We start from the raw sequence: 13,555 nt of genomic DNA, 5'->3' as shown, positions 1-13,555 counted from the left end.
GCTTGCCTCTCTGCCTACTTGTGATCTCTCTCTGTCAAATAAAATCTTTAAAAAAAAAAAAAAAAAGTACCACTATGCTTCAGCACTGTCATTTCTTAAAAGTTATTTACTCAGAAAACTTCAGCTAAGAAATTTTAAAGGGAATCAAGTACCAACACATGCTAAAATGTGAACCTTGAAAACACGCTAAGTGAAAGATGCCAGACACAAAAGTCCTGTATTATGTGATTACATTTATAAGAAAAATCCCAAACAGACAAAACCAGAGAGACAGAAAAATAAGCAGTTCTCAAGGGTTGAGGACCTAAGAGGGTGGACAGTGACTACTAATGGGCATAGGATTTCTTTTTGGGATGATGAAAATGTACTGGAATTAGTGGTGATGGTTGCACAACTTTTTAAATTTTTAAAACCCACTGAACAGTACATTTTAAATAGATGAATCTTATGGTATATGAGTTATATTTCAAAAAAATAAATCAAGCATTTAGGTTTTCCTTCCATATTCAGTAAGATGTTAGCCACTTTATGAACTGAAGACCGAAATAGCAAAAGAAAATGAAGGGGAAAAATCATATTACTTAATTATTTGGGTATATAATATACTTAGTATATTAACTGAATTTTCAAAATGAAGACCCATTCATAAACTAAATTTTGGAAGAAAAAAAACTTTTTTAAATTAAGACTGCCTTTCAAGTGCCTATAGTCCAAGCAAAGAAATGCTGACTCATGATGCTACAGCTTTAGCACTGCTCAAATATATTCTTGGAGTTGATATGTGTAACCTGGAATGACATCCTACTCCCAACTCCCCATGCCCGCCACCTCACTTTTCTACTCACCCTTCAAATTTTAGCTCAAAAATCTAAAAATCTCTAAAAATCTCTCTCCCTAAACCAATCTTGATGGGTCTCCCCATCCTGGACTGTCTGTCATGTCTTCAGTGTTCCCATTGATGCCTTTGCTCTCTATTATGAGAAGGTACTGGCTATGTGATTTATTAATTTTTTTTATTAACATACAATGAAAGACAAATAGCTGCTCTTTAGTTCCTTCTCACCCGAACCCCAAACTTTTCCAAGTGAAAGGATCCAGGAGGGCAAGAGAGGAATATATCACCCCAGACCAAAGTCATCCCATCTTAATAATTGCACACTCACTTGTGCAAAAGCCTCTAAACTATAAATAAAAAGACTTTGATGAAAAACACGAAAGCTGGGGCACCTGGGTGGCTCAGTGAGTTAAATCTCTGCCTTCAGCTCGGGTCATGATCGAGCCCTGCATCAGGCTCTCTGCTCAGCAGGAAGGCTACTTCCCTCTCTCTGCCTGCCTCTCTGCCTACTTGTGATTGATCTCTCTCTCTCTCTCTCTCTGTCAAATAAATAAATAAAAACACAAAAGCTAAGCACTTAGATCTTGCAATGAACATGTTTTTCCACTTCATTTGCCCAAATGATAAAATATAAAATACAAACACTGCCAGTTATTATCTAGCGGCAGATAAGCTCTGGTGCATTTCATCTACAGCACCTATGATGCATAGATTTAGATTGCCTAAGTTCATATCACAGCTCCACCAACCACTTAACCCCTCTGTGCAGGCTTCCTTATCTGTAATTCAGGGTTTAAACTAATATTCGTATCATGGGCCTGCTCTTAGAATTAAGCAAATTAATGCATGTAACGTGCTTAGAACAGTACCTAGCACATAGTAAGTGTTCAATTAAAGATGTCTTACTTACACAGTAAAAACTGTATGACCAATCTCACTTCAGGAACAGTTGTCACACTACGCTCTGGTAAATAATTCATACACTAAGTCTTAATTTAACAATTTAAAATTCTTTGCCAACAGTTGATTCCAACTCACTAAACTTAGTAATTAGACAGTAATACTTCTTAATGGGACCCTAAAAATTACTTAAGATACTATCCATCACACATACTAGATTCTTGGAATACAGTATACTTTTGTGTACTCTTTCTCTTCTGCTTTTTCTCCTTCAAGCTTTCATACCTGCTATTCCATCTACCCAAAACTCACTCTCCCTCCTTCAACTTTACCTTTTAAAGATTTTATGTATTTACTTGACAGAGAAGAGAAAGAACACAAGGAGAAGATGCAGGCTCCCCATGGAGCAGGGACCCCAATGCCAGACTCCATTCCAGGACCCTGGAATGTGACCCGAGCCAAAGGCAGACACAACCAAATGAGCCACCCAGGCACCCCTCCGTCCTTCAACTTTAAAAACATTCTCTCAGAGTGCCCAAGTGCCTCAGTAGGTTAAGCATCTGCTTTCAGCTCAGGTCATGATCCCAGGGTCCTGGGTTCAAGCCAGGACTTGAACCTGCTCTCTGCTGCGCAGAGAGCCTACTTCCCACCCCACCTCCACCACCGCCTACCACTCTGCCTACTTGTGATCTCTCTCTCTCTCTCTGTCAAATAAATAAATAAAAATTTTAAAAAATTCTCTCATCCTTACTTTCCTTCATCCTCAGTCTATGGTAAATCCCATGTCTATCTTTTCTCACAACACACCTCACTTTAATTTCTTGTTTCATGTCTGAGTTTTCCATTAGACAGTGATGCATTCATTTTTTTATTCATCTGGCTTAGTGCTAAATACATATTATGCATCCAGTAAATGTCCATTTATCTGAACTGAAAATGTCTCAAGAATGGATTAAAAAAAAAAAGAAGGGACATTAAAAAGGCAGAAAAATCACAATTTCACAGATGAATGAAATTTGGCCTTGGGCTCTTACTAGCTGAGTACATCATTTGTGTCCCTGCCCTATAGTAAGAGGGGAAGGGGATGGTAATTCCAATTTTGATAAGAACACAAAGACTTTATGGGAATAACATTTTCCTTAGTATAAATTATTTTTAAAAATCTTCAAAAGTTGTAAATAAAGGCACCCATAGTCTCAAGACACAAAGGTAACAACTGTTATACTTCTTTCTAGTATTGTCCTGACTACAATGCCTTTAGTTGCTAGACTGTAAAGACTGAAAATAAAAACAGATTTGCCCAAAACAGACCAAATTACTGATCAAGACATAATGAAAACTAAGGAGTTTGGAAATCTGAACAGATTAGCCAAAAAGCAAAATATGTCAACATTAGATTCTGAAAACAATATCTAAAAGCACTTAAGGGCCCTTAGCTAGATCAGTCAGCAGGGCATGTGACTCTTTGATCTCAAGGTCGTGAGTTCCAGCCCCATGTTGGGTACAGAGATTATTTATCAATAAATAAAATAAAATCATTTAAATTATAGCTAAATCCTAACCATTTAGAAACATCTGAGTTGTAGGCCAAATCAGAATAATAAAAATTTTGATTTTTATGTATCCCTTTCTAAGTACCCTTAAGGGATTCTAGAATAGCTACAACCAGGATTTTAAAAAAACAAAATAGTGTGATATCTATTAGTGTTGTATCGCTAAGCTATATCACACTACAGCTCTTAAAAAGAATAGCTAATAGAGAAGTCTCTATTGATTCTGAGGGCTCTTTACCAGTTATCTAGTTCTTTCAATTATACAATAATGGTTTCTGCCACCAGAGATGCTAGCGCCAGTTTTCAGACTATGGTGATCCTATATCCTATCTAATCCACAAAATAAAGAGAACTACTTAGCATTTAAAAACAAAACAAAAAATACTTCATGTAGGAAACATTTTTAGAAGTTGCTAAGACTTCAGAAGTTAACTAATTCCCTATTACTCCATCTCCTAATTTACATATCCATGTAACATTCATATACATTTGCAAAGAAAATTTCAACTGTGTAATAAAATACCAGTCTAACACATCTTTCATACAAAGGAATATTTCTTGATATAAAATTACTACACATATTATGCCTTTCAGATCTATTTTGTTTTTATAAAGTAAAATTATATAAAAATTAGGCACCTACATCAAAACTGATGACTACAACTGTAATGCCCAAAACCCCTAGTGGATGGTCTCCTCATTCCCCTGTTTCTGATATTTATTTCTCTAGTGCATACACATTCATAACTCACAATAACAGATTTAAATGTATGTTCACAATCCGTACTACCTGAATCTGTAGTACAACTTAATTGCTTCTTAAAACCATTTACACACAAGTAAACCATCCTATGGGATATAGGGAAAAAAGCAAAGTTACCAACTTTCAGCAGAATCCTAGTCATCCAACTTCTCTGGCCTACAAACTCATCAGAGAAGGAAAACAATGGGCATCCTCTTAGGTAAAACTCTATAGCTATAAGTGGTCAAACTGTTTAAAAAATTTAGAACTTCCACAAAGCAAAAGCATAGTATTTCTGATGCCATAATTACTTAGCATGATAGACAAAAGTGCAAGCTATTTTGACAAAATTCAATTTCTATTGTGAAAGTCAATCAACCTCAATAAAAGAAAATGCTTGAAATAGAGAAGCTTAAAAAATAACACTCAACTGATATTTTTAATTTACTTTCAATTAAGCCCACATTTCATAATCAAAACATCAGGCAGTAAATTAAAAAGTATCCTTACAACCTGAAAATTTAATCACTACCAAAAGTAGTCCAGGAATTCTTAACTTGGAATCCACCGAGACCAAGATTCACAAATAAACTTGTCAAGAATCTGAAACTCCAGAACTCATATACAAAAATATGGTTTATTATCCTAGAATGGTCCAAAAAATTTTTTTTTAAGATTTTATTTATTTATCTGTCAGAGAGAGAGAGTGTGCACAAGCAGACAGAGTGGCAGGCAGGGGCAGAGAGAGAAGCAGGCTCCCCACTGAGCAAGGAGCCTGATGCAGAACTCAATCCCAGGACCCTGTGATCATGAACGGAGCCCAAGGGAGCAGCTTAACTCACTGAGCCACCCAGGCGTCCCGGTCGAAAAATTTTTTTAAAAAAGATTTATTTATTGAGAGAGAGACAGACCATGAATGGAGGCAGGGGGAGTGGGAAAGACAGAATGTCAAGCAGACTCCCCACTGAGCACAGAGCTGGCAGCGGGGCATGATCTCAGAACCCTAAGATTATGACCTGAGCCAAGATCAAGAGTCAAAGACGCTTAACCAACTGAGCCATCCAGGCGCCCCTGAAAATTCTTAACAGAAAATTCTTAAACTGGGACAACCAAAAGAGCCAAGCACCATACTGTTTCTGGTCAAGATTTTACCGTAAGAGTTGATCAGTTTCCTAAGGATGTTTTAATTACATATAACAAGTCCATCCTCATCATGTTAGACTTTCATGCCTTTTTTTAAATGGAAAAAAAAAAAAATATTATCAGTCAGACTCTGAAGGCTCAAAAACAGGGCCAGTTATCTGACTTTTCTCACTAAAAACTACCATATGTACTAGAACAGATATCAAATGAATGGGCTTTTAAATAGTGATAGGAAAAAAGAAATATCTGTATTTTAAAAAACCAAAATTATGAAAGTAAAAAGTATATAGAACTCAAGTTCAATGCAGAGTCAGACCTAATTAAGTTTTTAAGAATCTGACTAAACCTCACAAACAGAAAAATAAATTCTAGGAAAGACTGGTGAAAATCTAATCTGAATAGGTTGGTTTTCCAGGTTTTAATCAAGTAAGTCAACTCCTTGAGTAATTTAACTACTATTCTTTAGGCTGTATTTTAGCATCTTTGTGATTAACTTTGGGAAGACCAAGGCCATAATTACAGATCTGATTTATCTGCTCCCAAAGTAACTCTAATTTTTTATGAGGAACAGATTAGGAAGGATCTCTTATTTTAGTTTTGTTTTGTTTTGTTTAATGGAGAGAGGGTGGGGGAAGGGAGGATGAACAAGCCAAGCTCGGAGGAGGGTCAGAGAAAGGGAGGGAGAAGCAGACTCTGCTGAGCAGGGAGCCCCATGGGGAGCTAGATCCCAAGACCCTCAGATCACAACCTGAGCCGAAGGCAGACATTTAACTGACTGAGCCACCCAGGCACCCCTAGTAATCTTTTAACTTACATGATTTTAAGCTGTAACTGCTCAGTCACTTTTTTTTTTTAAGATTTTATTTATTTATTTGACACAGAGAGAGCTCACAAGTAGGCAGAGAGGCAGGCAGAGGGAGAGGGGGAAGCAGGCTCCCCGCTGAGCGCGATTCGGGGCTTGATCCCAGGACCCTGAGATCATGACCTGAGCCAAAGGCAGAGGCTTAACCCACTGAGCTACCCAGGTGCCCCTGCTCAGTCACTTTTAAAGACTAAAAGAGCTCTGGCCGAGAAGAGAGAAAAAAGCAAATTCTTGAAGTTCTCAATAAAACACAGAACTGTCAAAATTCAGTATAATTCACCATGTGTGCAAAATACTACTAACTGCAGGACTATATTAATCACAGCACTGTTTGTATAGCAAATTTTGGAGACAATCTAAAAGTCAGCAATAAGCAATCGGTTAAATTAAGGTCTAATACCACAGTTTCACAAAGAACCCCTCTAAAAAAATGAGTCACCTCAAAGATAAAATGGGGGAGATTAAGGTATCTGCATTGGGCGGAGGGGACTAGGCCTATACATACATACTAAATCTCTCTGGTCTTTCTGGAAGAATACACAATAAAAATAAGGATTGTCTAGCAGGCACCTGGAATGCTGAAGGGCAGATGAGAGAGTCTTTAACTTTCTCTATGTACTCAGTAGAACCTTTCAAAGGCTGCACTCATGTACTTCCTATTAGACAAAACTAAAAACTGATTTTTTTTTAGCGAATTAGAGATTAACTTCTAGCTCAGAAATTGACTTTTAGCTCAATGATTTAGACAGAATCTACTAAGCAATAACAATGTCAAATTATGACATAGAATAACTCTGCTAAAACTTTCTTCCAGAGATTGAAGCACACTCATTCATTCATTATTTCAGTGCCCATTACATCCTCTGGGTATTAGAGCAATGCCTAAGTCATCTAAGAATCCCTGCTTTTGTGGAGCTTTAGTAGGAGCAGAGATAAAGAGTAAATGATGTAACTTCAAATACTGTTAAATGGTACAGAAAAGGAGAGGAGGAAATATGGGAATGAAGAAGAACTATAAGGGAGGGGAAGAGGAAAACTGTTTTGGGATAATTAAGATAGACTTATCTGAGGATGACATGTGAGCCAAGAACTGAACGATATGCCAAAACAAGCAATGTAGTAAACAGAAGTTTGTCCCCTGTCACTGGAACAAACTTAGCCTCTTACTCTTCAGACAGAGCAAATCAACAATGTGGTTGCAGAAGAGTGACCCAAGGACAGACATGCAGGAGACGATCACAGATGCAAGCAGATGCAAGGAAGGCCTTGTAACCACAGGAGAAAAAGTCAAGATTGTATTCTAAGTGTGATGGAGAACCTCTGTACAGTTCTGAGAATGGGAGTGACATGATCTGTATTTTTAAAAAGTAACACTAGCTGCTATATTAGAAGACTATTGTATTAGGAGACTAATACAGTAGGCTAGGCAACAAATGATGGAACTGAAGAGTGGTTTCAGAGAGATGGGTAAACGTCGCTGATTAAGGGTATATTTTGAAAGCTGACGCCCTAGGGGATTTGCTAGTGGATTGTATATGGGAATCTGAGTGAGACAGTAAATGAGTGAATAGAAATTTTTAAAAAATCATTTTATATTATTTTATATTTGTATAGTTATTCACAGTTATCAAAGTATATTTACATACATTGTCATTTCATAATAACAAGAAGCAGGGAAAGGTCACACCTGACCAAGATCTGAGTTCTGTCCCTTGCCAGTTTTAAGACCCTAGGAAAGTCATCTGAATGGGTTTCTAGACTATGTAAGGTAGTCTACTTCACAAGATCAAGAGCTACAAGTACCAAATGATGTAAGACTTTTGTAAAGGCAAGAGGAGCACTTGGCTGGCTCTGTCGGTTAAGTATGCAGTTATTGAAGTCAGGGTTGTGGATTCAAGTCCCACACTGGGTATAGCCATTACTTAAAAATAAAATCTTGGGCACCTGCGTGGCTCAGTGGGTTAAAGCCTCTGCCTTCAGCTCAAGTCATGATCCCAGGGTCCTGGGATCAAGGCTCAGATTGGGCTCTCTGCACAGCAGGGAGCCTGCTTCCCCCCTCTCTCTGCCTGCCTCTCCACCTACTTGTGATCTCTGTCGAATAAATAAAAATCTTTAAAAAATAAAAATAAATAAAGCCTTAAAATTTTTTTCTGCAAATACAAATAATGACCAGTTGGCAGTGAACAGCATCCTATCAATAGCTGTCCAACGAAAGAGGTGTGTTCATTCAATTCCGGACAGCACAGCTACCTACCCAGCACCACCACGACCACCTATTCTACATGGAATCCTGTATTGCAGATGACCAAAAAAAGGCAAATCTTAAAAAAAAACTCTGATTGCATGCCTGGGTTGCTCAGTCAGTTGAATGTCCAACTCTTGGTTTCGGCTCAGGTGATAATCTTTTGGGTCTTAGGAACCAGCCCAGCCTGGGACTCCGTACTCAGTGGGGAAACTGCCTGAGTCTCTCCCTCTGCCCCTCCCCACCCTCACTCAATCCACACACATTTTCTCAAATAAATAATCTTTAAAAATTATCACTGTCTTGGTTAAAATACTAAAATGAAATAACTAGTGTAAACTAAATTGTGTGCCAAAACTGAATTATGAGGACTTCAAATCACTGCCATAAATCATTTCTGTAACTTTATTAAAGTTTCACAGGATTATTTGTTCATCCAAGGCTTTCATATTACTGCAGATTATGTCCAGAATCAAGAAAAACTGGAAAAAATGTTAAACCTATTTCATTATGTATTCTGGAGAATTATTAACAATGTCAATTTGTATTATGTGGTCAATAAATAACCTGAAAACAGGAAACAAAAATTTGAAGACATCTGGTGTACATCTAGATCCCCCATGTCTCATTTTCAACTGAGGCTTCAATAAATACGACTGGGGTCATATGAGGAAAACCACACTGTAAGGACCATTCAACGCATACAGCAATTTAACTGCCTTGGACAGAGTCTGAGACAAATCCTTAATACAATAAATTTTGCACTATGAAAATTCACATTAGACTACAGCACGAAATGACAATCTACGCTACTTCTCTAATTTCTAAGAATTTCTACCTTATAAAAAGTCTTATTTCTCCAAATCAAGCAACTCTAGGTCAGAGACATCTGCCCAACTCAGGTATATGTAAGCTGCAGAAAGCACGGCACAATACATCACCCATTAAAAGACCTTGGACTTTTATGCATCTCCCCCCAAACTTTAGAACAAGCTAGATTAAATACACGTTCACCAGGTTTTATCAAGGAAATGATGCTGCAATTTAGTCACTTTAACTCGCATATTAAGCAACACAGAGGTTCAACTAAAATCTTCATTAAAAACGTCAAGAAATTTCAAGGTTCTGTTTTCATGTACTGCAAGAAATACCGCACGTCTGAGGACCCGATATTACATAAAGAATTTACAAAACCAGTTATGTCCATTTTTCACAGTTCCACATATATTCGCCAAAGTACAGTATTTATAAAGAGCCAAGGAACAGTTTAAACATTAAAGTGCATAAAATCGAGAGGCAAAGTATTTCACCAAGTCCCCCTAATATGCTCTGCCGCTCTCCCAATGCTGTGTTAAACTATTTCCTCTTGAGCAGAAACCGCTCTCAAGGAGTTTGCCAACCAGAGTAAAATCACTTCACCCAGATAACGCGCGGAAACGTATTTAGAAGAGAGGAGATCACGAAAGCGAGGGCAGCAGGGAGCGCAGCCCCACGTCTCCGGACCCCGGCAGCCTGCGGCGAACATGTGCCTACGGCGGCAGGACGCGCGGCCCTCCCGGAGCCGCCTCCCGGGGCTCCGGGCCCCGCCCGGCCTCACTCTCCTGGTTCATTCATTCTGAACCCGGGGCTTCCGCACCCGCGCGCTCACGCCCGGCCCGAAAGGAGGCTCCAGGGCCGAGGACCTATGACGGGCCACAACTCCCGCCCGGAGTCCCGGCCCCGCCGCGATTCGCGCGCGCCCGCGGCCTCCTCCCCGGTGGTCTGAGGCCGCGGAGGCCCGCGCCGGCCCGCGCCCAAGACTAAAGCCCCGCAACCCCGCGGCCCCACCCTCCGCCAGGGTGCAAGCCAGGCCTTCCCCGCCCGCCGGGCGGCCAACGGGAAGCCCCCGGTCCCCGCCGCCCCGTTGCCCCACCGCGGCCGGAAGTCTCTCCGGAGCCCCCTCCCCAGAGCCTGACTTCCCTCGCCGACACGGCCAGACCCTCTCTGCGCTGGCCTGGGGCCTCCCAGTGCGGGCCGCGGGCCTGAGGAAGCGAGGAGCCGCGCTGCCGGTTCCGCCGAGCGGTGAAGAGCAGAGCGCAGAGCCGGGGATTGGCCTGGGCGGTTACCTTGATAATCCTGCGGGGCAGCCCGGCCATCTTGTCAGATCCCGAGTTCGGCCTCTGGTCTCGACTCTGGCTCCGCTCGCCTCACGCACGAGTGGAAGTCCAGGGCTCCACTTCCGGGGGACGTTGCCGCGCCCGCCGCCGCCGCCGCCGAGGCCCCTTGGGAAATGTAGTCCCTGCTCGTGCGCGGGCGGGCTTCTCCAGGACCTGGCCCCCTCCCCCGCGTTCCCCGCCCCAGCCCCGGCCTGGGGTTGGCGGAAGTGACGAGCCCCGGCGGGGCAGGGACTTGGGGGAGGAGGCGCGAGGCGGCGCGGAGCTCCGGCGCTAGTGGCCGAGCCGGCCGCGCGACGGTGGGATTACGCGGCCGGCGCCCCGCAGGCCTCTTACCGCGGCCACGCCTGCGCCAGTGGGCGACGTAACAGAGGCCCAGCGGCGGGCGCAGCCCATTCATTCATCAGTTCGTTTGTTCGTTCATTCAACGTTTCTACGTTGCGCGCGGGCCGCAGCGGGGAGCAGCTCCGGTTAAGTGGAGCCGGGGCTCCTTCCTCAAAGGGAAATGAAAGACTGAAACTCAGGAGCCATACTTCTGAATGCGGATCTCGGAAGTTATCCAGGGAAACCCTAGTCATCGAGTTATGATATTTAAATGTTGACTTTTAAATTTTATGTAAATCGGGCTCCTTAAGCCCAGGGAAGGCTGAAAGAAAGGATCTGGAGAGAGTTGGGAGGCAGGGAATTGGCTTCTGAACGCAGAGCTGCTAGCTGGAGGAATGACCGAGGACAGGATTAGAAAGCCCAGAGAAATCCCTGAGAGAGGGATTACCCGTGGCACGCAGGGCCCTAAAAGAAGATTAGAGTGGCGGTGCTTGAAAATGGGATTGTTGGAGAAGCATTTTGTCACATTGTCACTGCTTGCTTGCTCTGGGATAGGCTTTTCGCAGGCATTATTCTATTTCATAGCAATCTTAAGAAGGTATCTCTACAAATGAGGCTCAGAAATGTCAACTAGCTTTTTCCAAGATTATCCAGGAGAAAATGGAGCTGTTTTGACCCTGAGGAAGTCTCAAAACATGAACCCCTTAACTGCTTAACCACAGTGTTTCCTAGCAGAGGACACATAGTAGATTAAGGATGTGCCAGGTGCTGTGTTGGTGGGTGAGGATGCAGAGACAACACTGATTGCTTTCCAGTCCAATGGAGAAGAGAGAGAAGGAATTAACTAAATATTTAACCCAGTGTGTTAAGGGCTGTAGTAAAGGTTCCTCCAAGGCGCTTCTGGAACCCAGAGCCCAGGCATTAGTTGATAGAGAAGTCAGAAAAGTCTTTCCCAAAGGAGAAGAGTTGCCCTCAAGGATTAATAAGAGTCCTACTGACCTGGTAGGGAAGAGCATGTCCGATACAGGAAATAGCCCATAAAATGGCATTGGACTACAAGAAAACAAAGAAAAATTATGTGTCTCTCTCTTTATATATATTGTATCTGTATATATATATATGTATGTGTGTGTCTATATATGTATGTATATTGTGTCTGTGTGTGTATATGTGTGTGTATATTTGTATACATGTTGCATTAAAGAAATGGAGACTATGAATGCAAGAAACCTAATAAAAATGATAATTATTTTGTGCTTGGCACAATGCTAAATGATTACATGGATTGTCTCAACTACCTATAAAGTTCATGAGGTAAGTTCTCTTATTACCAGTGCATTTGAGATGAGAAACCAAGCCTCAGAGGTAATAATGAGAACCTCACATAACCAAGAGTCTGAAATAAGTGGCTCTGTGAATGAAGAATCTGAGAAAATAAATGACATTGGACAAGGATGCTTTCAGAATATTTTCCAGGAGAATTCGCCGTAATAAGAAGAAAGGCAGAGTAACTATTAGGTTAAAAGTGTGCTATTGTTGCCTAACCAGCTCATACTATTTAAAGCAACAACAGTCATTTACTGAGCTCTTGAATCTTCATTTTGGGCAGGGCTTGGCAGGAAGGCACATCTTTGCTCCGTGCTGTGCTGTGTCAGCCTGGGCAGCCTGACTGGGCCCAGATCCACTTCCAAGATGGCTCACATAGCTGGCAAAGTTGGTGCTGGCTATTAGTCTCTCTCTTAGTGGACCTCTCCCTGGAGCAGCTTTGGCTTTCTCTCTACCTGGTGGCTGGGTTCCAAGAGTGAGTGAGTGTTCTAGCTAGCAAAACCAGAAGCTGAATGGTCTTTTTGACCTAGCCCAGGAAGTTACATAGCATCACTCCCACTATAATCTATTGGTTGACTAATCACAAAAACTCACCCAGTTTCAAAGGTATGGGGCATAGAATCTGCCTCTTGAAAGGGGAGTGGAGAGATTGTAGAAACTGGCATAGTTTGTGTGTGATGGAAGATACGGTTGTGGCCAACTTTGGAAAACAAACTGTCACAAGTATGACATTTGTCACTTACAGCCAACTGGCTTAGTGTCACCTGCCTGTGACACTTAAGCACTGGTTAAAATAAACATGCCTGGCTGGAGCCCTTCTCTCAGAGATTTTCTTTAAGTCAGCGCTGAGGCCTGGGAGTCTGCATTAAAATATGTGTACTTTTGGGTGCCTGGGTGGCTCAGTGGATTAAGCTGCTGCCTTGGGCTCAGGTCATGATCTCGGGGACTTGGGATCGAGTCCCACATCGGGCTCTCTGCTCAGCAGGGAGCCTGCTTCCCTTCCTCTCTCTCTGCCTGCCTCTCTGCCTACTTGTGATCTCTCTCTGTCAAATAAATAAATAAAATCTTTTTAAAAAAATGTGTACTTTTGATGGATCCTAAAATTTGAGAACAAAGATTTTGAGTAAACAATAATGTATTTTAAAAAAATGTTGCCACATGCCTTCTCTTGACTCTATTAGGATCTATTGCCACATGCTTTCTCTTGGCTCTATTAGGATCTCATCTATTAGGATAGATGGGTATCAGGCAAATTAAGAGTGAGGGAGTCCTAGTCTAGGTTTGAGAACTTAAACATTTGCTGTCCTTTATTTTCTTCACCTATGAAATGTATATACTTCATGTGATTGTTGTGAAGTTTAAATGAACACCACATACTTAGCACGGACTATTATTTTCATAATCTTCATAGAACCAGGTATAGTTTTCCTTAGGAAATCAGATTTTCAAAACATGACAGTATAACTTTGTTTGGT

At 41.5% G+C, this 13,555-nt stretch overlaps 1 protein-coding gene across 1 annotated transcript in view; it reads right to left on the bottom strand.

Moving 5' to 3' along the window:
• UBE2N (ubiquitin conjugating enzyme E2 N) overlaps nt 1-10,512 on the bottom strand; it is a 36,232-nt gene extending 25,720 nt beyond the window's left edge. The window contains exon 1 of the mRNA XM_059402355.1: nt 10,383-10,512. Coding sequence (XP_059258338.1) covers nt 10,383-10,412 — 30 coding nt within the window. The 5' untranslated portion in view covers nt 10,413-10,512. The remainder of the gene's footprint in view (nt 1-10,382) is intronic.
• Nucleotides 10,513-13,555: the final 3,043 nt, after the last annotated feature.

Source organism: Mustela nigripes, chromosome 6, assembly GCF_022355385.1.
Source record: "Mustela nigripes isolate SB6536 chromosome 6, MUSNIG.SB6536, whole genome shotgun sequence".
Classification (NCBI taxonomy): Eukaryota; Metazoa; Chordata; class Mammalia; order Carnivora; family Mustelidae; genus Mustela; species Mustela nigripes.
Note: the sequence above shows the minus strand (reverse complement) of the source record. Positions and strands in the feature narration are given on the sequence as shown.